At 42.1% G+C, this 24,797-nt stretch overlaps 2 protein-coding genes across 2 annotated transcripts; one reads left to right on the forward strand and one right to left on the reverse strand.

Moving 5' to 3' along the window:
• The first annotated feature begins 3,202 nt into the window (after positions 1–3,202).
• On the forward strand, positions 3,203–7,965 carry LOC112542871 (vomeronasal type-2 receptor 26-like). Its single transcript, XM_088129321.1, has 3 exons — positions 3,203–3,376; positions 4,340–4,466; positions 7,055–7,965. The coding sequence occupies exons 1-3, from the start codon at positions 3,206–3,208 to the stop codon at positions 7,963–7,965; spliced, it is 1,209 nt and encodes a 402-aa protein (XP_087985447.1). The 5' UTR covers positions 3,203–3,205.
• A 6,377-nt stretch (positions 7,966–14,342) lies between these two features.
• Positions 14,343–23,730, reverse strand: LOC112542872 (vomeronasal type-2 receptor 26-like). The gene is made up of 5 exons (XM_088129322.1): positions 23,499–23,730; positions 18,636–19,448; positions 16,936–17,166; positions 16,301–16,427; positions 14,343–15,238 (listed from the first exon to the last, which is right to left on the reverse strand). Exons 1-5 carry the CDS (start codon positions 23,643–23,645, stop codon positions 14,343–14,345), a joined length of 2,214 nt encoding a protein of 737 aa, XP_087985448.1. The 5' UTR covers positions 23,646–23,730.
• Between the last annotated feature and the right edge of the window lie 1,067 nt (positions 23,731–24,797).

Consider the following 24,797-nt stretch of genomic DNA (forward strand, 5'->3'; position numbering starts at 1 on the left):
GACTTGAAACCCTTTCCCTCACCTCCCAGCCAAAAAGATAGCCGTTTTTTACCCTATAACAGAAATTTTCTAAGTCACAGTTTGGAATAAAAACAAATGTTAACACAATAGTTTTTTAAAAAAGTAAACTCATAAAATTTGGATCTTTGTCCCAACTGTAATTTTTTTTGTGCTTTTGGGTTTTGTTTGTTTTGTTTTGTTTTAGGTTAGTTACGGACTGGCTTCTCCTCTTCTTAGTGACAAAAGTCAATTCCCCTTTTTTTACCGCATGGTCCCCAAAGAAGAAACTCAATTCCAGGGAATTGTCCAACTGCTGCTGCATTTTGGATGGACGTGGATTGGCCTCTTTGCTCCAGATAGTGCCAATGGAGAAAGGTTCTCTGGGGCACTGACCTCCATGCTCAACAGGAATGACATTTGCGTCGCCTTCTCGAAACAATACTCCCAAATGATTTCCTACACAAGGATGTTCCAAAGTGTGCCAGCCACCCTGTGGAAGCAAGTCAACGTATTCTTATGCTACGCAGACACGGACTTCGCTTTCGGTCCAATTATCCGCATAAAACAAATCTTCAACAGCAACCTAAATTCAGCGCCGGGGAAAATCTGGATCACTACAGTTGTGTGGGACATTAAGTTGATCTTGTCTTATTCACCTCTTTTATTCCAATATATCCGTGGTTCCCTGTCCTTAGAGAAGTCAAGCAGGAGGACAACGTTTGACTCTTATGAGCCACAGTCTTTTTTTCTGGACATGTTTTGGAAAGAAGCGTTCCCCTGTTCGTACTCAAAAAAGGGGCTGTCGGTGAAAGGTTGGAGAAGGTGCAGAGAGAATGGGAACCCGGAGGCCTTACCTCCCCACAAGCTTGAGAGGGTCCTGTCCCAAGACAGGCATAGCACTTACGACACTATCAAAATTGTGACACGGGGTTTACAGGCTGCCCTTATGTCCAGATCCCAGAGGGGCCTGGGGTCAGTTGACAACAGGTTGGACGCTCACAGGTTGCAGCCATGGCAGGTATTCTCCTCAACTTCTTTCCCTCCGAGTAATCTCACTTTTCGGATAGGTCTAGGTAGCAATGATATGGAAGCGTTTGTTGTAGCATTCTTCTGAGAGGACTGTTTTTTTCACTTGACTTCACTGGAGTTGAAATGGGATTGCTGAGCGAATTGGCAGCAGCCCTCCATCGTGACTGATCTCAAAGGGCTGAGTGGGGCCAGGCGTGGTGAGTACTTGGATGGGAGACCACCAGGAAGGCCTAGGGCTATAGACAAGACTGGAAAATTTTTAAAAATCCCAGGAAAAGGCAACTGCAAATTACTGCTGGCCTGCAGCTGAGAAAATGGCATGGTTGTATCCAGGAAATCAGTGGGAATTGTGATCAACTTGACTGTTTTTTTGCCTGGCTAGGTCATGTTGTGTGACTGCCAGGACACTTCACATATTCCCCAGCACAGAGATCGTTCTGATAGCCCCAGCATTATATAATTATATTTATAACATATAATAAGCTGAGGAAAACATCTGTAAGATGCTTCCCTAGTCCTCAATACCAACAGAATTCCCTCTATTTTCTGGTGAAGGTATACAGTGGGGCAAAAAAATATTTAGTCAGCCACCAATTGTGCAAGTTCTCCCACTTAAAAAGATGAGAGAGGCCTGTAATTTTCATCATAGGTATACCTCAACTATGAGAGACAAAATGAGAAAAAAATCCAGAAGATCACATTGTTTGATTTTTAAAGATCAAGGGAGATTATCAGTGGTCTTGTATGTCTTCCATTTTCTAATTATTGCTCCCACAGTTGATTTCTTCACACCAAGATGCTTGCCTATTGCAGATTCAGTCTTCCCAGCCTGGTGCAGGTCTACAATTTTGTTTCTGGTGTCCTTCAACAGCTCTTTGGTCTTGGCCATAGTGGAGTTTGGAGTGTGACTCTTTGAGGTTGTGGACAGGTGTCTTTTATACTGATAACAAGGTCAAACAGGTGCTATTACTACAGGTAACGAGTGGAGGACAGAGGAGCCTCTTAAAGAAGTAGTTACAGGTCTGTGAGAGCCAGACATCTTGCTTGTTTGTAGGTGACCAAATACTTATTTTCCATCATGATTTGCAAATAAATTCTTTAAAAATCAGACAATGTGATTTTCTGGATTTTTTTTCTCATTTTGTCTCTCATAGTTGAGGTATACCTATGATGAAAATTACAGGCCTCTCTCATCTTTTTAAGTGGGAGAACTTGCACAATTGGTGGCTGACTAAATATTTTTTTGCCCCACTGTGCACCAGTTAAAGACCAAACAACTACCATTACACAATATATTAAACTTGTGGCTAGGATATGGTGTAAACCCAGCTAATTTGATTAGTTTATGTATGAGGAGACCCAAATTATAGACAGCAGTACTTATCTGACTGTGCCTTATTTCAAAAGTCTAAATAGGGTTAGATTTGGGTTGTTCCTGGATGGGAGACCTTTAGGAAATCTCTGAGCAATAGGCTAGACTTGGGAGCCAAAAAAACATCCTGGAAGAAATCAGCAGCAATCCACTTTCATATAGTTGCCAAAGGAAACTACCCATGTCCATGAAGTCAGAATAAGTTGAGCTCAATTCAAAAGACACTTTACCTTGTTGTGATTTTAACTGTATTTTTGTTTCTTCTTATTGAAATATCACATGACCATGATGGACTTATGATGTCACTTCCCATTCAGTCGTTAAGCAAGTCACTGTGGGTCATTAAGCAAGACATCACATGATCGTGACTTGCAACTTTACTGCCGGCTTCTGCATTGATTTTGCTTGTTGGAAGCCAGCTGTGAAGCTCCCAAATGGTGATCATGTGACTATGGGATGCTGCAACAGTTGTAAACGCCCATTGGTTGTGAAGTGCTTGAATCTCAATCACATGACTGTGGAGATGGTTGTAAGTGTGAGGATTGGTCGTAAAGTTACTTTTTCAGGACTGCTGTAACTTTGAACAGTCATTAAACAGGCAGTCATTAAGCAACGTCTACCTGTAATTCAGTAAGCAAGTGCTGCATGAACCAGCCTTTGCAACCAGCATCTGTGATCTCCAAAAATCCCTCTCCCCTTGCATTATGGTAGGACATGATTCTCCTCTTGTTTTCTCTGCCTTTCCAGCTTCACTCTTTCTTAAGAGGGATCCAGTTTTCAAATGATTCCTCAAGCGGGCTGTACATGGACAAGGATGGTGAACTGGCTGCCAACTTTGACATTATGAACTGGGTGCAGTTTCCCAATCGGACTAACGGCAGAGTGAAAATTGGGAGTATAGAGAAGCAGGTGGACGCCGGCCTCAGGTTCTCTATTCACCCTGAGGCCATTTTATGGCCCTTGCAGTTTAATAAGGTAGAGATTCCTCCTTTTGGATTACATTAGCCATCAGAAGGCCCTTCCTTCTCCTCTGAACTTGCATCTTCCCATGGCAGAGCAGGAGAGACCATGCGCCCCAAATGGTTTGATAGCTCCACAATTGCACATCAAAAGCACCAATCTCCAAAAAAGAGCATTATTGCATCCTTTCTAGAAGCTGGAGACGGCATCCAGGAGAACGTACACTGCACGCTTGTCCTTTGGTGTGGGTAGCTGGCCTTTTAAAGGTGCCAGTGGTGTTGTAAGGATTGATTGATTGATGATGTGCCATCAAGTCGTTTTTGACTTCTAGCAACCACATAGATTTTCTCCAAGATGATCTGCCCCCAACCTGTTCTTTCAGGTCTCCCAATGGTGCCCCCATTGCCACTGTAACTGAGCCTGTCCATCTTGCTGCTGGTCGTCCTTTTCTTCTCTTTCCCCATTTGTAGGGAAGGGGTCAAAAAATCAAGATGGCAGCCATAACCATTTCATCAAAGTCCAATCCTTTTTTACATATGTCGGACTCCTTCCCTGCATACAGCCCTAGAAGTGCCACTCCTTTACCTCCAAGACAATCCTCCAGACATTTTAGATTAAGAGATAAAGACACCTAGAGCTGAGCTCCATTTCTCAGCAGCATTACAGAAAGACTTTGCCATTGCTTTCTTCGAGAAATGCAGGTGGTCCTCCTTCAAAGTGCTCACCGGGCCTGACCCATCTTACGTTGGAGATTATCTACCACATGTTGGAGCCAGTTGTGAGATGACAACCCCCACTTTCCCAACACAGCTGTTGGCCACGCTGGCTGTGAATGCTGGGAGTTGCAGTCCTGCATCTGGAAAACACCAGTTTGGGGAATGCTGATAGAACACTAAGAGCTGTCAGCTAGGATTCCATTCGGTAGGCCAGGTTTCCATGCAACGTTTCCTTCTGGATGTATCTTGTCTCTGTTATTAGACCACACCTTATTCCAGGTGCGCAGAAAGCTGTAGGGCTGGCTATGCCAAGGCAGTTCAAAAGGGGGAGCCCATCTGCTGCTATGAATGTGCCCCCTGCCCAGAGGGGACTGTCTCTACTCAAAAAGGTAAGTAGCTCCAATAGAGACCCCCTCCCTGTGAGAGAATGTTCTAAGTTTTCAGGCCTAAGATTTTGCAGTCAGTTTTAAGGGGAGGTCTATTGTGGCTGGCTGGCTGGCTTGCTAGTTGATTGATTGATTCCCTTTATATACCATCCAGTCCTGCAGCTCATAGTGGTTTGCAACAATTAAAGAAGACAGAGGCCAATACATAAGGCAATCCAAATTAAAAAAAAAAGTAACAATAATAAAATGGAAGCAATTAAATGAAAGCAATAGCCACATCCAATCCCACAACCACAGCTGCCCACCAATATAGATTTTCAAGAGGAGTGTCCTATTTCAACAGAGTATGGTCAAAAAGGCCAGCAGTCATGATGATGTGATGGAAGCCAACACAATGCACATAAAAAGCAGGCAAAGCTTCGAATCCAGGTCATGGTCACATTTTTTTTGACACTGTGGGCATGCTTAATTCTCAATCTCCGCTATTTTATAGTTTTATTTGTAATTTAGGAAGGTCTCTGGAAGTGGTTGCACTTGGCTGGTGTCAAAAAAGGGTCAAACTGGGTGAGTCTTTGGGTGCCTGGGTGTCAGAGAATCCCAAGGCTGTTGGCTAGATTGGGAAGTTGGAAAAAAAATCTCCTAAAAAATGGCAGTGGTAAACCACTTCCTCCCCTACCGTTACCCAGAAAACTGCATAGCTATGTCCATGAAGTCTTCGGGAATCAAACTCAACTGGAAGGAGATTTGAGTTTACAATATGGAAGGAAAGTTCAAAGCATTCTGCTGCTCAGCAGAGGAAGAGGCAGATTTAGGATAAGTCCGGTGTTAGCTGATGTTTCTGAAGGGCATTATTTTGATACACAATTTTATATTCTCTCTATATATAGTATATATATGCTTCACATAATGTATAACCATACCTGTCTATTTTATTTCTAAAGGGTTAACTTGCTTTTGCTTTGTAAAGAGCACTGGTTTCTTCCCCCCCCCCTTATCTTTTTGCTGAATGCCCGATTGTTTTCGAATAAGCAATTAGCCAAGTACAAGCTGTTTGTTGTACCAAGCTTTTGCAACAGTTGTGGGGCCCTACATTCCAGAAAAAGATAAGAAAAATCTTGTATGCCATTCCCTTGGTAACCAGAAGAAAAAGTTACATTTAAGTTTACCTTCCTAAGAACCACCTTTCACTTGCTCAGACCGTCCCAAAAATCCCTTGTATGGGTATGAGGGGATGTACTATCTGATTATAGATTTAAATGTCTATAAAGCCTCTGATGTTTGTTTTGTAAGGTGTGATTTCATCAACATCTTTTGTTAATGTGTTGATTGGGGTCACCCAGCTGTGTCTTGATCAAAATACATCTGTTATCTTAAAGAAGCCTCGTCTCAAGTCTTTTTATTTGGCTTTATTGAGACTTGGGAAATAAAAGGTGCCATACATTTCAAAAGAGCACCCTGAAAACTCACTAGCTTGGTGTTGCCCCCAAAGTCAGCACCCCCAGGAAAAATGCAAAGTGAAGTGGCTGCATTGTGTACAGATGAATGCACAGAAGGCCCCTGATGTCATTTCTGAAGCAGCCACAGCAGGCCATGAGCCTGGAGAAAAGACCAATCAGTTTTTAACATTCCCAAAAGAGGGGCTTCCTCTTAGTTTCTGGCATTGCACCTCTCTCTCCATAGTGTAGTAGCTGCTGTTCAATTGGAGTTTAGAACAATACCAAATTTTGAGGACCAGGATGAGTCAGTTAACCAAAATAAGCTTAATACACTGATTTGTCCTTTTAAAATGCCTCTGCCTTATCATTGTGCCCTTTGCAAATTTCACTGGCTGATTTTTTTGTGGCCTTTGTCCCCCACCACCCCAAGATTTCCTATTTCCATCTTCTGGTCTTGCTGCTTCTCTGTAGCTCTCAGCTGCTTTATTAATTCATCTACTATTCCAATACTCTTCACTTGGTTAAATCAATAATCAGTTGAAAGATCCATGTTCATTTCTCTGCTTTTGATTATTCTCTATGAAGAAACTTCTCATTTTTTCAATCAAAGGTTGAGATTTATGGTAATTCAGGACAGTAACAGAATTCTGGACTTATAATTTTGTGTCCAGTTTCCTCCAATATAGTTTTATATGGGAGGAAAAAGTACACCATTTTTAAAAGTATCCTTCCTTCTTCTCCCCATATGGTACTGACTCTCCACCATGCTGCACTCCAGCTAGTACGTGGGATGTCTTGCATCATAAATTCAACTAAATCATCCTTAGCATAAATTGATCGGTTGAATGTGAAGATAAATAAAAAGGAAAGATTCCTAGTCAAGCTTGGTGACTACAGGGCTACACACCGGCAGTATTCTCAACAGAGTTCCAGAAATAGTTGCACCTGCATTCTTCCAGAATGTTTTTTCAAGCTCCCAGTCTGATCTGGTGATCTCCTACCCAAAGAACAATCAGGACTAGCCCTGATTAGCTTTTCTGAGTTCAGCCAAGATTGTCTAGATGCTGCCATCTGCTGTGGCAACTAAAGGCAGATTTTATTGCAGATCTTACTGGAGTAGCATGCAGCACTGAAATGTATCTTCTTTCTCTTTAGATGCAGATCATTGCACCCAGTGTGGGGAAGATCAACATCCAAACAAGGGTCGAGTTCATTGTGTGCCCAAGATTGTAACCTTTCTGTCCTATGATGAAACTTTAGGGATCGTCTTGACTTTCTTTGCCATTTCCTTGTTCTTAAACACAGGCTTTGTGTTAGGAATCTTCATTAAATTCCTAGAAACTCTCATAGTCAAAGCCAACAACCGGGACCTTTCTTATGTCCTCCTCATCTCCCTCCTGCTTTCCTTCTTGTCTTCTTTCCTCTTCATTGGCCACCCGAGCAAAGCCACCTGCCTTCTCCAACAAACAGCCTTCAGCATCATCTTCTCGGTTGCTGTCTCTTCTGTCTTGGCCAAAACAGTCATGGTGGTACTGGCCTTCCTGGCCACAAAACCAGGAAACAAAATAAGGAAATGGCTGGGGAAGAGTTTGACCAATACCATTGTCCTTTCTTGCTCCACTGTCCAAGTAGTCATCTGTACCATCTGGTTGGCCATTTCTCCCCCTTTTCCTGACTCTGATATGAACTCTCAACCCGGAGAGATCATCCTGCAATGTAATGAAGGATCTATTGTCATGTTTTATAGTGCCCTTGGGTACATGGGTTTCCTGGCTGCCATTTGCTTCGGAGTGGCTTTCCTAGCCAGGAAGCTGCCTGGGTCCTTCAGTGAAGCCAAGTTGATCACCTTCAGCATGCTGGTCTTCTGTAGCGTTTGGGTGTCCTTTGTGCCCACCTACCTGAGCACCAAAGGGAAATACATGGTGGCTGTGCAGATCTTCTCCATCTTGGCCTCCAGTGCTGGGTTGCTGGCATGTATCTTTTTTCCTAAATGCTACATTATTGTACTGAGGCCTAGTCTAAATACAAAAGAGCAACTCATGATGAAAACAAGCCATGCAGTGTAATCCTTAATAGCAGGGATGTGCCAAAATCTGGTCTAGCAATGCAGTTTCCTGTTAAGGACCAGCTGGTTCCTATTTAGTTCCTGATAATGCAAACAGGCTTCCATAGGCAGCAAGGAGAGGCCTGGGGGATGTACTGATTTTGATCCATAAAGCCCTAAAATTGTTTGGGATCATATTATTAGAAAACCAGTAGCATCCAAATGGGTTTTTAATACATTACAATTGCTAATTGCTAAAATACTTGTAATCTGTCTCACATGTAATCTACATCTGCATAACTAACCTATCTTCCCCTTCCTCCCTCTCTCTCCCACCTTCCCTCCCATCTTTCCCCCCTCCTCACCAGTCTGGCTACTTGATGAAGTGAGCTGCAGCTCACAAAAGCGTATTCCTTTTAATAAAATGTGTTATTTGGAAAAGGTGCTACCAGACTTCTGATTTTTAGCATCTAAATGAAACTGCCAGAACTGTGTTCCTAGGCCTATCTTCAAGATCAATTTATAGGAGAGGCAGCTGTCTCAGTAGTGGACTCCTAGGCTATGGAATTTCTTGCCCATGACTGTTTAGATGGTTTCAATCCTACAAAATAGGGGTCTCCAAACCTTCTGGAGAAGGTTTGGGGGGGGGTATAGGAGCAAAAAAGATGAATCAGAGGAAAACCCTTCATTAGTGGAGGAAACACAACCTGATACTATCTCCATGCATAATTCAACCAAATTTTCTGAGTTCTGATAATGTGATGGAATGGAATTATGAAGGCCAGGCTCAGGGAGATAAGCATTTTCTTAGTTCATTCTAAGAGCGTGGGAACTTCAAGAGAATGAGGCTGGCACCTCCCTGAGGAATTCACGGTGTTGTGGCTGGCTGGTTTGGTAGCTGGGGTTCAATTTGGGGAGATTCTTTCTAGAGGTTGTAGCTAATAAAGACAGCTGAACTGATTTTGTATTGTCTCTTGGAGTTCTTTGGGCTAAACCTGACAGATAAGGAATGTATAAACAGTATCATTCCAAAATCTTGCTGCACATGATCATAGATTCAGTTTCTGTGCTTTAGAGATGTGAAATCAATGGCACTGACTCTTCAACACTTCCTGACCTCTTGACCAAGGATGTAGATAGAATGTTACGGATTTAACCAGTGTTTCCTCTTTGTCTACCATTCTGCCTACCCTTTGTTTAAGAGATTGATAATCTGAAGTCATTTTCTTCTGCTTTTATTTCCAGGCACACATGCACAGAGCACATGCTCTCTGATTCTGCTCATGGTAGTTACATCTGACAGAATGGAGAAGGTAAACATTGCCTACTTCCTGTAATGTGATCTTCCAGACATACAAACAGCATTTGTAGTGCTGTCTGTGGTTGAGGAAGAACTGGTAGGAAAACCAGGTAAGATTTTTTCAATGCACAGAGTCTGTCACAGGGAGAAGAACAAGAAAAAGGACAAACAAGCAAATATGGATTTAGGCAGTCTCAAATTGCTGAAGAGATGTAAGTTCCAGGTTGATTCAAGATCATCAAAGAGAAGTTGGCTATGCAAGGAGGAGGATGACATAGTATAGGATTTGGTTACCTGGTGCAGATATCAAGGGGGAAAAGAAGATCTGAGGTCACTAAAGAGAACATCAAGGTTGTGCTAGGTGTGAAAGACTGTCAGCTAAATTTTACCTGAAGCCCCTGATGAACTCTTCAGGGAATTCTAGTCCAACTCCTTGCCAAGGGCAGGAATTCCCATATAAATGGTTGCCCAACTTTTGCATGAAATCCTCCAGTGATGAGCATCTACAATTTTACCAAAAGAGATCCATGCAAGCTGCAACATGACTGGCATTTGTGACCTTTCCTGCTGGTTTCTTACAAACAAAGTCAATGGGGAAGCCGACAGGGAAGGTTGCAAGTGGCTCTGGTAAGATGCTCCCACTTTTCCTCCTGCCTGCAGCACCCCCACCCTCCTGCACACAGTCTGTACCAGCCCTCCCAGGTCCTCCCCCAGCCTCCCCCCCCAGCCTAGCACCCCTGCAGCACCCCCGTGCTCCTTAACTGGGACTCCTGCCTCTTCCCGCTTAACAACCTGTGCGTCTTGGGGTTATGACGGCAACTGGGAATGCCCAGGATTTCCATCACTAAGTGATGCAGTCACATGACATCACACTTTACGACTGCATCGCATAGAAAAGGCTATCTAATTGCCATTGTAACCCTGGGACTACTTGTATCCAATTCCTGTAATCCCAAGTATTAATCCATCATTATTACCATCCCGTCTATATTCAGTTATTATGCACACATTCTTCCTAGCACAACAACTGAAAGGTAACCATTTGAAATGAGGGATGGAACATAAGAGAGAAAATTTACAGAAGGCAAGAAGAACAACAAGATGCCGGAGACCCTGAAGCCAAAAAGCAAGGGCATATATTGCAATTAAAAATATTTAAGACTACAGAAATGCAATAGGACAAAGGAAAAGAACCACTTATTTCCTTTCTGCCACTCAGGGCAGCCCAGGGAGATGACGGCAGGTGAAGCCCTTCAAACCTAGCAAATACACAACACCCTCCTGGTTAAGTCTGCATCAAAGCTCCATCTCCTGGAGGTGCTGACTGTCTTTAAGCACGCCTGCTTTTCAGTGGTCTCATCTCACTGGATTTTACCAAGGACAAGAAGGACAATCTGCCCTGTGACTGACCTGCATTTTTCAATGAACACCCGGAAGAGAGGCTGCTTAGACAAGCCAGCTCTCCCTATTTACTCTCGGGAGCTGTGAGATCACAAACTTCCAGCTCTAACCCCAATCAGATCATTATTTCTCTCTCTTGCCCTAGCAGGAGCCCAGGGCCTGCTAGACACTTAATCCTCATTAATATCTAACTTTCCTTTGCTGATGCCTGAACTGAGCAATTCTGGGGGTGGAGGGAGAAAGAGAGGTGGCGGGGTTATGAAATTTGCCCAACAAAAGCAACCCCTTTGGTTGTTGAATTCCAGAGGCCATCTTTGCCATTTGGGCTCACCCAGCAGTTTGAGGGCGGACCCCCTGGCCCTGAGACAATTACTTAATACACTTTCTTTAAAGTTAGTTGCCGTCCTGGCACCTCTCTTGGTGTTCTCGTTCTTTGGTATTCATCCTGCAAATCCTAAATTAGGTGTTGATGCACAAATTAACAGCAACCCTATCTTGCCTTGGAATGCTTTGCCCTCCTGGCAGGAATGAGCCCATCAGGGCTGAGGAGTCTTTGTTTATACCAGGTGGCAATAAGATCATCTCAACTTTAAGATCCTCTCAACATCTGTTCCCCAAAGTTAATTGGACTGCACATGACGAAAATCATCCTACTGATACTGGTACCTCATCAAGGACAAGGCAGAACAAAGTGTAACCCAAGCAAGGCCCTTTCGTGACTAAAATAAACGTTGCTTAATTCTGCACTGCAGTACTGAACAATTACACGGAAATATAAAATCCTATAGTGATGGCAAGGATTCAGGAAAGGATGGATTGTGTGGGTGTGAATATTGTGAGGTAAATTGGAAGCATGTTGAAAGTACCTCAAGTCGGGTGGGAAAAACCAGATACCAGTCTGAGGGAGGTAGAAAGGGATGGTCTCAAGGACGCATGCGTGTGGACGAGAGTAGCCGAACTTTCCTGGCCCTTAGCTCCTTATAATAGTAAGTTTCCCTCCCCTAGTGAGGTGATTCCACGCCCTTGGGTGGAGGCCTTGATAAGATAAGGAAGTCATGAGGGGTTGTTCTGTAACAAGTGGCTCTTGCAACTGGGCGGTGTTGTGACTGACAGAAAGTTGTAATTTTGTTACTTTTAGCGGTAAATAAAAGACGTTGCCCCTTGAGGGGCTCTTGCTCCTTGAGAGGCAGGAGTCGTTTTTGCTGAAGTACTTCAATAAACAGTTTTCTTTTGCTCCAACCCATGTGTTCGTTGGACTCACACATCGGGAATAGCGCCACCTTTTGGCCAACAATAGAGTCCTATGGATCATGCACCTAAGGCAGTGTTGTTCGAACTTGGCGCGTTTAAGATGGGTGGATGCGTTTAAGCATGGCTGGCTGGGGAATTCTGGGAGCTGAAGTCCACCCATCTTAAACGCGCCAAGTTCGAACAACACTGACCTAAGGGAAGGAGGGGCGCACCCCAATTCAATTCTTCCTCCCCAAACTTCCGGTGGAATTACCAACACTACAGGCCCTCCACAGAAAGGCTCAAAAAAGTCAAGATGGCGGCTGCAGCTGTACCATCCACTCCCTGACCTTTTTTTTACAGTTGTGCACAACTGCACGGATTGCGGTTGCCATCTTGATTTTTTTTTTTTTTTGCTCCACTCCCTCGCAACCCATGGACGCCCCTGCTGCAAAGAAAAGAACAATAGAAAAATGGGATCAGCCAGAAAGGTGAAAAAGAGATTTGATAGAAAGATCCTCAAATACAACATAACACAGGACAGAATATCAATACTTAATGTTTCCTGCAGTACATATTTCATATTTACTGTTCCTCTTGACTGTAATAAATTTAAAACAGCTAGACACCCTCAAGTCATTTTTTAACATTTTATTTGTTAAAATGGTGAGATACAAAAGAAGAGTCTACATTACTAAAAAAAAAAGAAAAAAGATAAAGTGATTATACAGTGGAAAAACCCCCAAATATGTTTTAATTAAAGTGAACTGAATACAATCCCCCCAAAACTAATTAACAGAAAAAGATCTATATGATAAGTATAAATACATATTTAAAATGAATTCAATTATTAAGTTTACCGTTAAATTGAAATGACATGACAACACACGGTATCGCCTTCTAATTCTTTTACACTGAGATTTTTCAAGAGTAGATAATAAACTCATATTCTGGATCCATTCCTTAAAATCAGGAGAGTAACTTTCTTTACAATTATATAAAACTATCCTCTTTGACATATCCCAGCCATAATAGAGCCAAAACTCTTTATGAGATTACAAATTCCATGTTTTAGGAATGTAATTCAGCATCACATTGAGATCCTTAACTGTAATATTTCTTCCCAACTTGCGAGTCCAACTCAACTCCTGGTGAATGAATCTGCAGTTTTCTTGTCAGGAATACCAAAGTGGGTTGAAACTGCCTTTTTTGGACACACTTTTTTTCCAACTTCCCAGCCTGTTCAATATTCTGCGAATTCCCAGGAAATTCCCCCAGTCATTAACAGGGAAGGCCATAGTTAGCTTTTGAGACCAACTGAGATCAGCTAGCTTAGTGTTTCTCAACCTTGGCTGCTTTAAGGGATGTGGACTTCAACTCCCAGAATTCTGCTGGCTGGGGAGTTCTAGGAGTTGAAGTCCACACAGCTTAAAGCGGCCAAGGTTGAGAAACACTGAGCCAGATGCTGCCCTCTGTTGAAAGGGATCAGCCTGAATTGGGGGCTTAACCACAAATTATCAGGAAAAAAAATGCAATTGCTGACAAAAAATTAAGAGTCTTTTTTTGCAGATCAGTATAAAAGTTCATCACAACAAGGCCAGGAATGGAATGGAATATCTATTGGCATAAAGGTAGTTTAACTTCCCACATATACCAAACTGAAATTGTTTTCTTAGCATTGTTGCCTCCTAACGCTCAATGAAACGAACATGTTAAGATCTCTCTCTTTCTCTCTTTGTGTGTGTGTGTATTTGTGTGTTTTCAGATTTGGAAGTATGGGCAGAGGAAAGAATAGTATCACCTCTCAAAATAAGTATGATCAAAAACGAAAACAAAATTCAAGTATCAACCTGAGAATAAGACAGAAGCTTTTTTTCACAAGGGAAGAAAAAAAATCTGCAAGTAAAGTTCCTGCACAATGTTAACTGTGTAATCTCATAAACAAGAGAAAATAGGTTAAATGCACAGCTAAATTTAGGGTCACTTCACATAAAGATCTAAACCCATTTCCATGAAAAGGGAACTAAAACAGAAGTGGAGGGAAAGCAGAAATGTGAAAGACTAAAATGGAAATTTCCAAAAATATGTGTTGAGTGTTTTTCTCAGATGTGCTTCAACTGCACAGTATTCGGTGTGAAATCAGTTAGAATCATTCCACATCACAGCTAATTTATCAACTGAAGCTTAAGCATAGAGAAAGAGAGAAAGAGAAAGCAAGCAAGCAAGAAAGATGTATCTCTGTGTATGTGAGAAAGACATAGAGCAAGAGTGAGGAAAAAATATAATCTTTTAGATACATTTATGCTGAAAAGGCCTGTTGCTACAGCACATTCATTAGCTGTTCGCTCTCATCATTCAGGAATACTTTCATTTATGTGAATAAGAAACAGAGTTCCCTTTTCCATTTATTACTACTCTACTGGACATCAGTGTTTAAGAGAAAGGTTCACAAATTAACAGCATACTCACTATTTTCTTGTTAGTTGCTCTTTTGTATTCAAATGAGGCCTAAAGAGAATAATGTAGCACTTGGGGAGGAAGATGCAGCCCAGCAGTCCAGCACTGGAGGCCAAGATGGAGAAGATCTGCACGGCCACCATGTACTTGCCCTTGGTGCTCAGGTAGGTGGGCACAAAGGACACCCAAACACTGCAGAAGACCAGCATGCTGAAGGTGATCAACTTGGCTTCGTTGAAGGACCCAGGCAGCTTCCTGGCTAGGAAAGCCACCACAAAGCAAATGGCAGCCAGGAAGCCCATGTACCCAAGGGTACCATAAAACATGACAATAGATCCTTCATTACATTGCAGGATGATCTCTCCAGGTTGAGAGTTCATATCAGAGTCAGGAAAAGGGGGAGAAATGGCCAACCAGATGGTACAGATGACTACTTGGACAGTGGAGCAAGAAAGGACAATGGTATTGGTCAAACTCTTCCCCAGCCATTTCCTTATTTTGTTTCCTGGTTTTGTGGCCAGGAAGGCCAGTACCACCATGACTGTTTTGGCCAAGACAGAAGAGACAGCAACCGAGAAGATGATGCTGAAGGCTGTTTGTTGGAGAAGGCAGGTGGCTTTCTTTGGCTGGCCAATGAAGAAGAAGGGAGACAAGAAGGAAAGCAGGAGGAAGACAAGGAGGACATAAGAAAGGTCCCGGTTGTTGGATTTGACTAGTGGACTTTCTTCAAATTTAATGAAGATTCCTAACACAAAGCAGGTGATTAAGGTTAGGAACATCAAGAAGAAAATCAAGATAACTCCCAAAGGTTCTTGATAAGTCAGGAAGGTTATAGTCTTAGGGATACATTCATCTTGCTCCTGGTTTGCATACTGATCTTCAGGACATTTCTGGCAATGATCTGCATCTAAGAAGAAGTAGGACTGATTACCAGAATGCTTCTGAGTCAAATTCAAGATAACATTTCTTACCTATATAGCTCTTTTTCTCTGAAGTCCTTGTTAGCAGAACCAATTTCCAAATCACCAAAAAGAGCTACTTCCCCAAACAAAAAGGAGAAGGAAGGGAAGTGGGTCACAGGGTATCAGCATTGCACATGAAAATCAGACAGAACTTCAATCACACCATTGTGACTGCCATCGTGACTTTTTTTAACCATACCTTGCAGACACACTTGTTATGGACCCATCAATATAAAGAAATATTTCTTCTCTTTTTCCTTACATAATTCTGCCCAAAGACACTGGGATGTTGGATGTTGTTGCAAGTTGCTTTTCCTTTTTAACATGCCCTGAAGAATGGTTTATTTTCTTTGCTCTTTATTTTATTTGAGGAAGTGCCGACTGAAGCTTTAATTTTTTCACTCTACCTCATCTCCTTCATTGTTCCATGGAAAGGAGACACCCCCTGCAGCCGTTCATGCAACATCCTGGAATTACCTCTCTTTGTACTTAAAAATGGGCACAAATTTTCTTTCAATTTTCTCCACCAGATTTGTTTGGTGGGAAAGGAATAAAACTACTACAGGTCCAGCTGGGGGGAGAAGGGTGGTCAAGAAGATGGCCATAACTGCATGGTCAAAATTGGCACCTTGGCCTTTTGATGCCCTCACCTAAATGCTCTGACTGAAACAGCCAAATTTTGCGGGAGGAGGATGATGGAGGGCAATTCCCCCCAATGTCTTTCCTTGGGGTTGAACTGAAATATCCAGAAAATTACAGATCATTAGAGAGTGATTCCTGCACAGGGAAAGAAAGGACATACGCACGTGCTCGTTCCAATATTCCAACAATGAGAATTCTCCGAATCCTCTTTTTTCCTCTGGAAGCATTTCTAAAACAAATCCTCTTTGACCAAATGGAATGAGACTTAGTAGAAACAAGTTGGGAGAGTTTCACTGCCTGGCATTATTTTAAAGGTCTCAAAAATGCCTTTGCCCAAAGCGCATCCTATTTCTAGGATCACGTACCTTCCAAAGAAGAGATGGTCCCTTCTGCACATGGAGAACAAGCATAGCAGCAAGTTGCTTTTCCTTCCAGCACCAGCTTGGCCTGCCCTGGATGGCAACTTTCAGAACACCTGGAGTGAAGAACAGTCTAACCAAAAACACAAGGAACATTAAGCAAAGAGGATTAAATAGCATCCATGGACATGAGTCTTGGAGAAACAAAATATTCAGTTGGGTTGCCTGTCTGGCCTGGTGGCTTCTTCAGAAGAAATATCTTCTAATGTTGAAGATACTTCTATGAAGATTTATTTTCTCTACCATCACAGACAATAAGTGGGGTCTGAAGGTGGGTTCAAAACCTGCAAGATGGCGGCTGTAATGTCACAACTGAAGCCCTGTCCCTTTTGTATGTGCATCAATGTTGTGTCCATGAACAAAAGGGGTGGGGCTTGGATTACAACACTGAACCCAGTGTCTTGCAGATTTTGATCCCCCAGCATATGCCCTGTGGGGCATGGGAAGTTTGGGTGCCCTAAAAGTCACAATTCACACTTTTTTCTACTTAGATATTTCACATGAGCACACACACACACACACACACACACACTTCTTATCTCTCATGTTTCAGCATTAGAAATGGTCCTTTCTATGCCCACCTGGTTAAACAACTTGGCTCTCACAGTGGTTTTCTGCTCAAGGGTGAATTCCAGGTCTTTGGATCCCCACCGCTTCTCTACACTCCCAAACTTCACAGCAGCAAATGATTCATTGGACATCAACACCCAAGTCATGCTGTTAAGTTTGGCAACCAGCTCCCCTTGCTCATCTAAATACACTCCATCTGTGGAAGTATTGTAGAAGTGGGCACTTCGCATGAAAGAGTGAAGCTAGGAAAGTAGAGAAAAATAGCTGTGTTCAGAAAACAATTAAACATCTCAATTTGGTCCTGTGGACAGATAGGTTCTGGAGATGCTGCAATGGCCAGTACTTTGAGGTTGTAAGAACCATTTGTTCAGCACCATCATAAATTTGAACGGTTGCTGAACAAGTGGTCGTTAAGTAAGGACCACCTGTATAGTTTCATAGAAAATAGTTAACATAGAATATAATTTTATTAGATATTAGAAATGTAAGATACTCATTTCTGAAATAGTTGAAGGCATTTTAATGCTTTTTTTTTTTTTTTTGGTAAGCTTTCCTTGGTTTGTAAAATAAAACTCTCTCCCAGCCATTGAAGGGAGATACAAAAAACAACTGCCCAAGTTTCTAGTGCTTTATGTCTTTATCGAGTTTGGATCAATCTGATGATTTGTGGTTCAGAACAGAACCCATGACACTGTTATTCCTGGCCTCAGTTTTTGTTCCCTGGCTGTGGGAAATAATTCTTGACCCTCTTCCCTGTAGCTTCCCTTTATGTTCCTGAACACCATTATCATGTTTCCTGTTCATCTTTTTTTCCTCCAGATAAAGCATCCCAAATTCCTTCAACCTATCCTCAAGTCCTTGTATCATCTTTGTTGCCCTCCTCTGAACTCCCTCTAAAATTTAATGTTATCTGAGCAGAAAGGTATTTATCTGGGAGGTATTTATACCCCTACTTACTAAAAGGTAGTAATTTACAGTCAATGTCAATTACAGTAGAACAGGAAGAATTGCTACATTGGAAGAAAAGTATATATTGATCTTTCCCCCCTTTGTTCTCAGGTATTTTAGCTGCTACTTCCTACTACATCCTGGTAAGTGAACTCTTCTCCATCTAATGTCATGTGATACATTAAAAGCTTTGTGGCACAATCAGCCCAAGTGCAAATAAATATGAATGAACTAGAACTGGGAAGCTCCCAGTTTCTGCAAATGGACCCAGGAAGACTTGCTCTTATGCAAGCCAGGAATTTCCCATAGAGCTATGGGAAGTGAAGAGAGGAATCCTAGGAGCTGTCATTCCCCTTTAAGGTTGGGATGGGGAAACCACTACTTTGTGTGTGTGTATGTGTGCCTTTGAGCCAGTGTTGACTCCTGATGACTGCTTGGCCTAGTCCCTGCAGTTTTCTTGGCAAGATTTCGGAAGTGGTTTGCCATTGCCTCCTTCTTAGGGCTGAGGGACAGTGACTGGCCCAAGGTCACCCAGTGGCTTCATGCCTAAGGCAGAACTAGAACTGAGGGTTTCCTGGTTTCTAGCCTGGTACTTTAACCACTACACCGAACCAGCTGTATGGAAACCACTACAGGAGCCACAAAAGATGGGTCTTCACCAGGAGCTTCCTCGTAGGTTTATCTCCTCGTTGCTTTGGATTCAGTCAGCAACTTGGAGTCCCTCTCATCTTTTGAAGAGAGAGCAGGGAGGAAGAACCAGTACCTGCCATGGTTGGATGCTTTGTACTCGAAGTCTGTCATTTGCAATCGTGGCTTTCTTGGATCTAGATGAATGTACTGCATTTACAGCATGTGCTATAGCAAAGGTGAGATTGTAGATGTTATAGCTGTCCTGAAACAGAATTTTTTGGACCATCTCTTTTGGCAGGGTCTCAAGGTTGTCAGTCTCCCGGCACCTTACCCTCCATCTCACAGATGACTCATGGATCAAAAATGAGCAATGAAACGCCTTCTTCCCAATCTCTTCCACAGCAGCAAAAAATGCCACTGAATTGTCATGTCGCACCGTTTTCTTCCTATGAATTTTGAAAAACAAAAACTCACAGATTTGAGAGGAAGACAGAACGTCATGTTTCAAGCCCATGGTGAGATCCCGCAAATCTGTTGTGATCCAGACTTTCCCCACAATGGGCGTGACATATATTTCAACCATCCGCAGGACAAGTTTGATTGTGTCGTAGAAAAAACGACACTTTCCATGAAAAACAAGTATGTTAACTTGGTTCCAGAAATGAAATGGTTTGGTCGGGAGTTTTACCAGTTCTGCGGTGAGAGCTGGGTAACGCAGGGTGAAAGCAGCACAAATCTCATTCTGAGTCAGCAGCTGGATAAAGGTCCTCAGGAAACGATCCCCGCTGTCATCTTTAAGAGCAAGCAAGCCAACCCAATTTGCTCTGAAATACAGGAGCAACTTGATAATCGCATGGTACACAAATTCCTCTTTGGGGACCATCCGATAGATGAATGGGAACTGTGTTTTATCATTCAGAGCTTGAGAAACAAAATTGTAACCCACCTAGAGTAGAAAGGAATGGAAACGCAAGGTCTTGACTTCCAGAAGAGAGCTCAGATATTTGTTAACTTGTAGAAATGGCTCTCAGACAAAAGGTTGACTCCCCACATGATGGGAAGAACGTTTGGTGACTACCAATCTTTGTTGGCAGAGATTGCTAGCAAACAAATAGCTTCTAGCATGGCCAAAACTTGGTTTTTCCAGTGACCTAAAATCAGGAATTACAATTTTCTCTTCAGACTTGGTGCTTTTGTTAATGGTAATTTATGGAGGAGACCAGAAAATGGCAGATTACTGAAGAATAAATGGCAGATTATGAAGCCATAATCCACAGTGCGTAAACCACACGTGTTGGGTTCATCTAACAAAACAAAGCAATCACATTCTGCTTTGGTGTGCTGCATGAATCTAGGTTAGTTGCATCCATCTAAACCAGTGTTTCTCAACCTTGGCAACTTTAAGATATGTGGACAACTCCCAGAATTCCCCAGCCAGCCAGTTGTCCACATATCGTAAAGTTGCCAAGGTTGAGAAACACTGATCTAAACCATTGGATGTTATTGCAACTCATGAAAGGCAAGTTACAAACTTTATTTATTTCCATTGATGGAGCTTTAAATAGAAATATTTAGTTTGTATTTCTGTGAAAAATCTAAGCTGTTATCCTCTGACTCTAATCCTGGCTTTTTATAATTTTATTTATGTATTAAAAAGTGTCGTGCATTTAAATGGAAAATGCTCTTGATCACAAGTTGTGATAAATAATAATAGAAATATTCCTTCCTAAAGAGGCAGCCATTGTAAAGAAAGCATGCTTGTTAAAAATGAGGTGGATAATTAATGTTACTTTTGGAAAAATTATGTGACCAATGGCTGTGATGGTTTTATTACCATTTAGAGACTTTTTTACTTCCTGAGTTGCATGTGGTTCTGCAGTAATTTAATAATATTTGATCCTCAATTTAATTTCTGCTGGAAGAAACTGTGGTGCTAGAACCTCTTTTGAATATAACATCCAGTACTTATTTTATACAACAATGTTCTTATCTTCTTGACCAGCTTGAAGCTTTTTGTGCATTTTAGATTCATGATCAAAATTATTATTTCCCCAGTCTCCATTTTTCAGTATCTCCGTTACAATTATTAGAAATAATATGCTTGTCCACATGTTAGAGAGTAGATATAGCTATTAAGCTGTTTCACTCTGCTGTAATATATTTGTCTATGTGTATGTGTGTATTTAATTTTTTCAAAAAATAAAAAAAAACTTTTGGAAAAATTATTATCAGGATTTGTAGCTAAGGAAATTGGAACAGGAAGTGGGGGCGAGGGGTAAACTATCATTTATTTGTTAGAGTTACATTCCTGGAGGAGTGTTCTAGAATCCCCTCTTTCAATTTTACCTGCAACTCCAACCCTGTGAGGTAGGTTCTGTAAGAGAGAGACAATGCTGGCTCAAAGTCCCCCAGGGAGTTGAGGATGTACTGGAATGTTTGTTTGTTTGTTTCATTTATTTATCAATTTATATAGCTGGCCATCTCACACAAATTGACTCTGGACAGCGTACAACAATTAAAGAAAATAAAACATAAAAACAATTATGCATAAAAAACTGTAAAAACACATAAAATAGGAGGGGATAAAATCAATAAGGGAGCCATCAAGTATAATAGCTAGAATCCCAGATGGGGTATGCTTCATTCACAGATGTTCCTCCATCCATTTTTAGTGGTGACCCGCTGGGTCATCCTTTGAGAGAAAGGTAGGGCAGTCTGATGTGACCAGAATGAACATTAAATTTTAGGCTGACCATATATTTTTTTTACTCCAGTGCTGGACGGTCCCATGATCATCTAAGAAGAGTATATATCATAAATAGAAAAATAATTGTAGTGGAAAAGGAACTTCAATAATAAGTCAGTATTTACTTACCTAAACAGAGAAACAGAATGACCATGGGCAGGCAAAAAAGCAGTGGGAGTGGGAACGACTTCTGACTTCCTGCCGGCTTCCCCACTGACTTTGCGTGTGGGAAGTTGGCAGGGAGCATCGGAAATCACAATCATGTGACCAGGGACCCTGCAAAGGCCACAACTTTGCAAATGAAACTGGTCTGAACATCACGGAAATTTCAGTTCCACTGGAGTAATGGGTCCCAGATTTTTTATGCATTCTTTAAGTTAGTGGATTTTAGGTACCTGGATTCAAAAATTGTTGCGGTATAATGCACCATTTGGGCTAACTTGAGGTTACAAACAGACAAATAGATAAATACAATGAGAGTTTTAGTAGTATATAGATCTGAGAGGTACAGGGTCTGGTTAATTGAAAGTCATAGCCCACTTCAGACCCATGTCTAACTTGCAATATTAAAATGGGGGAGCCAGTGTGGGGTAGTGGGTGAAGATGCTGGACTAGGAGTGCAGAGACCCAGTTTCTGGTCCACCCTTAGCCACTGGAAACCTAGTAGGTGACATTGGGCCAGTACCTCCTTCTTGGCCCCAAAGCCAGAGTGGGGTAGTTGGGAAGGGACTGGACTAGGAGTGGGGAGATGCAGGTTCTGGTCACCCCCAACCACAGAAGCTTCCTGGGGAACTCTGGGCCAGTCTCTTTCTCTGAGCCCAACCTACCTCCCAGACTTGTTGTGGGGAAAAATAGGAGGAAGCCAGCATTATGTATGCCTGTTTAGAATAATAGAATCATAGAAAGGATAAGAGGTCATTAAGTCCAACCTCTTGCACACTGTAGGATTCACTACACCATCCCCGACAGATTACTATCCATCTATAATAATAAAAAAAAAAATAGGGAGCATCTGGCATTATTTTCCTTCACTTGGAACCTGGGAAGCATAGAAAGACAACTAGGGTACATATGTACTATGTTCAGTATATCTCTAATCTCATATTTCCTTCAGGAGCTCAGTATATGTAGTACACCCGTATTGTGTCCCAGAACAGCCCTATAAGGTAGGTTTTGCTAAGAGGGAAGGACTGGCCCAGAGTCCCCCTGAGTGTGTCCATGGCTGAGGGGGGACCAGATTCTGGCTCTCCCCACTCCCAGCCCAGCCCCTTCCCCATTTCCCCACCCTGGCTCTGGAGCTAAGAGGATGGGACTGGCCCAGAGACGCCAGGGAGCTTCTATGTCTGAGGGGGACCAGACCTAGTCCAGCACCTTAATCCTAATTTCTACACAACATGCCTCATTTGCAAGACAAAAATTCTGTGCTGTGAAGGAGGAGGCCCAAAGTTTAGAAACATTCTCAATTTCTTCCAGAAGCTTGAGAGTCAAGTACAAAACCAAGTTTCCCATAGACGCTTCTCTAACAAGGCTTGTTAAAAGGGAAAAGATAATCAGGGACAGAAATCTCACCCATTTATTATTACTTTTAAGACCCCATTTATCTCTGCGCTCACTAGGGGAACACTTTCTTCGTTCTCTTGGTAACAGCCCTTTGATGAATAGAAGAGCTAGCTATCCATTTTCTACATAATGGAAGAACATGTGGATATTTTGAATTTGCAATATTTTCCAAACTGCCTTCCTCTTTCCCAGGCACTTTCCAAAACGAGCCAAGATCAGCCCTGGGATTTTTTTGTGATCTCCCCTTCAAGTAATGTTCAGGTCTGACTCTGCTCAATTTTTTTTTTCAAAATCAGTAAGATAATCTAGGTACTGACACCTACTATGACTCTGCTCATATCATGTATGATTAATTTATACCCAGTTGCTAACATTATGGAATGTCTGTGGGTCACACCAGCCAGAAATCTCTTAGCTTTAGGATCAAAAGATGTAACCCTGAAGGCCAGGCAGAGCTTCAGAAGAGGACTTCCTTTCAACCACACTTCACCATGTCCCTCTGAAGCCAAAGTTATGTTCTACTTCTAAACATTGGAGCAGCCATGCTGCTTCCACATGGACAATTCCATCTTTTCCTCCTTAAAGCACCAGTGATACCAAATCCCAGTCAGTGGTCCCTTCTCAACTTCTTGGGCAAGACTGAAAAGCAGAATTAAACTTCATTTTCCACTCTCCTTTCAAGCTTCATACCTGTGGGATTTTGTAGGTACTAGACAGGATAGAAATCTGCTCAGAGATCTCAGTGTCTGACTTTTCAATGATTGCCAACAGCCCATCCTGCTTGCCACAGCGATAGTTTGGGATATTCAGCTGCCCTGGTGACAGCAGGTCGACCATTGGGCTGAAGGTTGTTCTGACATCATCATAATTGTCGTAGATGCTGTAGCCAAGGGTGAAGTTGGCCAAGAGTGTGGGATCCTGGTTGATATCATGGATGGCGAACAGGAAGGGCAGGATATGTTTAAATATTACTGAATCCTTCCTGCAATGAAATATCAGCAGTGGGTTAATTGTTTGGTCATTCAGTGACAAACTGTCACATTTTTTTATTATTCAACCCACATAGATCATTCCAAATTTTTTTTTTTCATTTTGGTGATAGAAGATTTCCTCCATGGCCTAAGCTTGTGTGAGGTTAGGCCCTGATTGTGAAGCTGTGGTTTTAGGGGTGGTATTGCTTTGACACATGGACACATCCATGCCATTTCCTTGGCAACAGGACAGAAGTGATTTGCCCTTGCTTTCAATCAGGTTGAATTTTTCCTCCTAGTTGTCAGCTCTACCTATGGCTCTGGGATCTCCTGGTGGGGTCTCCTATAAAACCCTGTATATATTTTGGAGATCAATCAAGATCAGCCAGGCATTACCACCTTGTTGACTATAGAGCAGTGTGATGTTCCTGTGCTGGAAAGGAGCATTCGTGTTTTCTGAATTAACCAGTGACAAAATATATAAACAACATGTATAAATCCTGGTGGCTTTGATTTCGTGCTGCATCTGTGGAACAATCAAATAGGGCAATACAATTTTATTGGGTTTCTGCCTCACGTACATCTGGAAAGAGCTGGGTTGTGTGAGCACAAGTCAGGAACTCTCTGGGAAGCTGAGAACTTTAGTAGTAACCTTGAAGTGGGAGAAATGACACTGCTGTACTGGCTAGTACTGTAATAAAGAGAGATTCCTTGACTGCTGTTCATATGCAAAAGTGCCACCGTCATTTACAGAAGGAATTGCAACAGTATTCATTTTATTCTGCAGCTGAATGGTGGTCTATCAAGAGCTGTCTTGTATGAAGCATCTGGGCTATTCCTTAAATAGAATGCAGCATTTTTCTTTTTTGGGAAGAATAAAGAAACTTTAACAAGATGGATACTTTTGGCATGGACTTTTTAAAAATAATAACTGTATTACGTTTTTGAATACCAAAAGATAAAAACTAACAAGAGCTAGAAATCAAGAAGAGGAATAGAAAAGAAGAAAGAATAAGGA

This window comes from Python bivittatus, unplaced genomic scaffold, assembly GCF_059951505.1.
Source record: "Python bivittatus isolate LINGU-HERP-01145 unplaced genomic scaffold, Pbiv_v1 ctg000810_np1212, whole genome shotgun sequence".
Classification (NCBI taxonomy): Eukaryota; Metazoa; Chordata; class Lepidosauria; order Squamata; family Pythonidae; genus Python; species Python bivittatus.

What these genes read in the sequence shown, in the direction of transcription:
- LOC112542871 (XM_088129321.1), top strand. Translation starts at nt 3,206, where the DNA reads ATGGACAAGGATGGTGAACTGGCTGCCAACTTTGACATTATGAACTGG. An exon ending in GGCCCTTGCAGTTTAATAAG is followed by an intron (nt 3,377 to 4,339) that starts GTAGAGATTCCT and finishes CTCTGTTATTAG; the next exon opens with ACCACACCTTATTCCAGGTG. An exon ending in GACTGTCTCTACTCAAAAAG is followed by an intron (nt 4,467 to 7,054) that starts GTAAGTAGCTCC and finishes CTTTCTCTTTAG; the next exon opens with ATGCAGATCATTGCACCCAG.
- LOC112542872 (XM_088129322.1), bottom strand. Translation starts at nt 23,645, where the DNA reads ATGGTCGACCTGCTGTCACCAGGGCAGCTGAATATCCCAAACTATCGC. An exon ending in GAGCCAAGTTGTTTAACCAG is followed by an intron (nt 16,428 to 16,935) that starts GTGGGCATAGAA and finishes GTTTTTGGTTAG; the next exon opens with ACTGTTCTTCACTCCAGGTG. An exon ending in GACCATCTCTTCTTTGGAAG is followed by an intron (nt 15,239 to 16,300) that starts GTACGTGATCCT and finishes ACTTCTTCTTAG; the next exon opens with ATGCAGATCATTGCCAGAAA.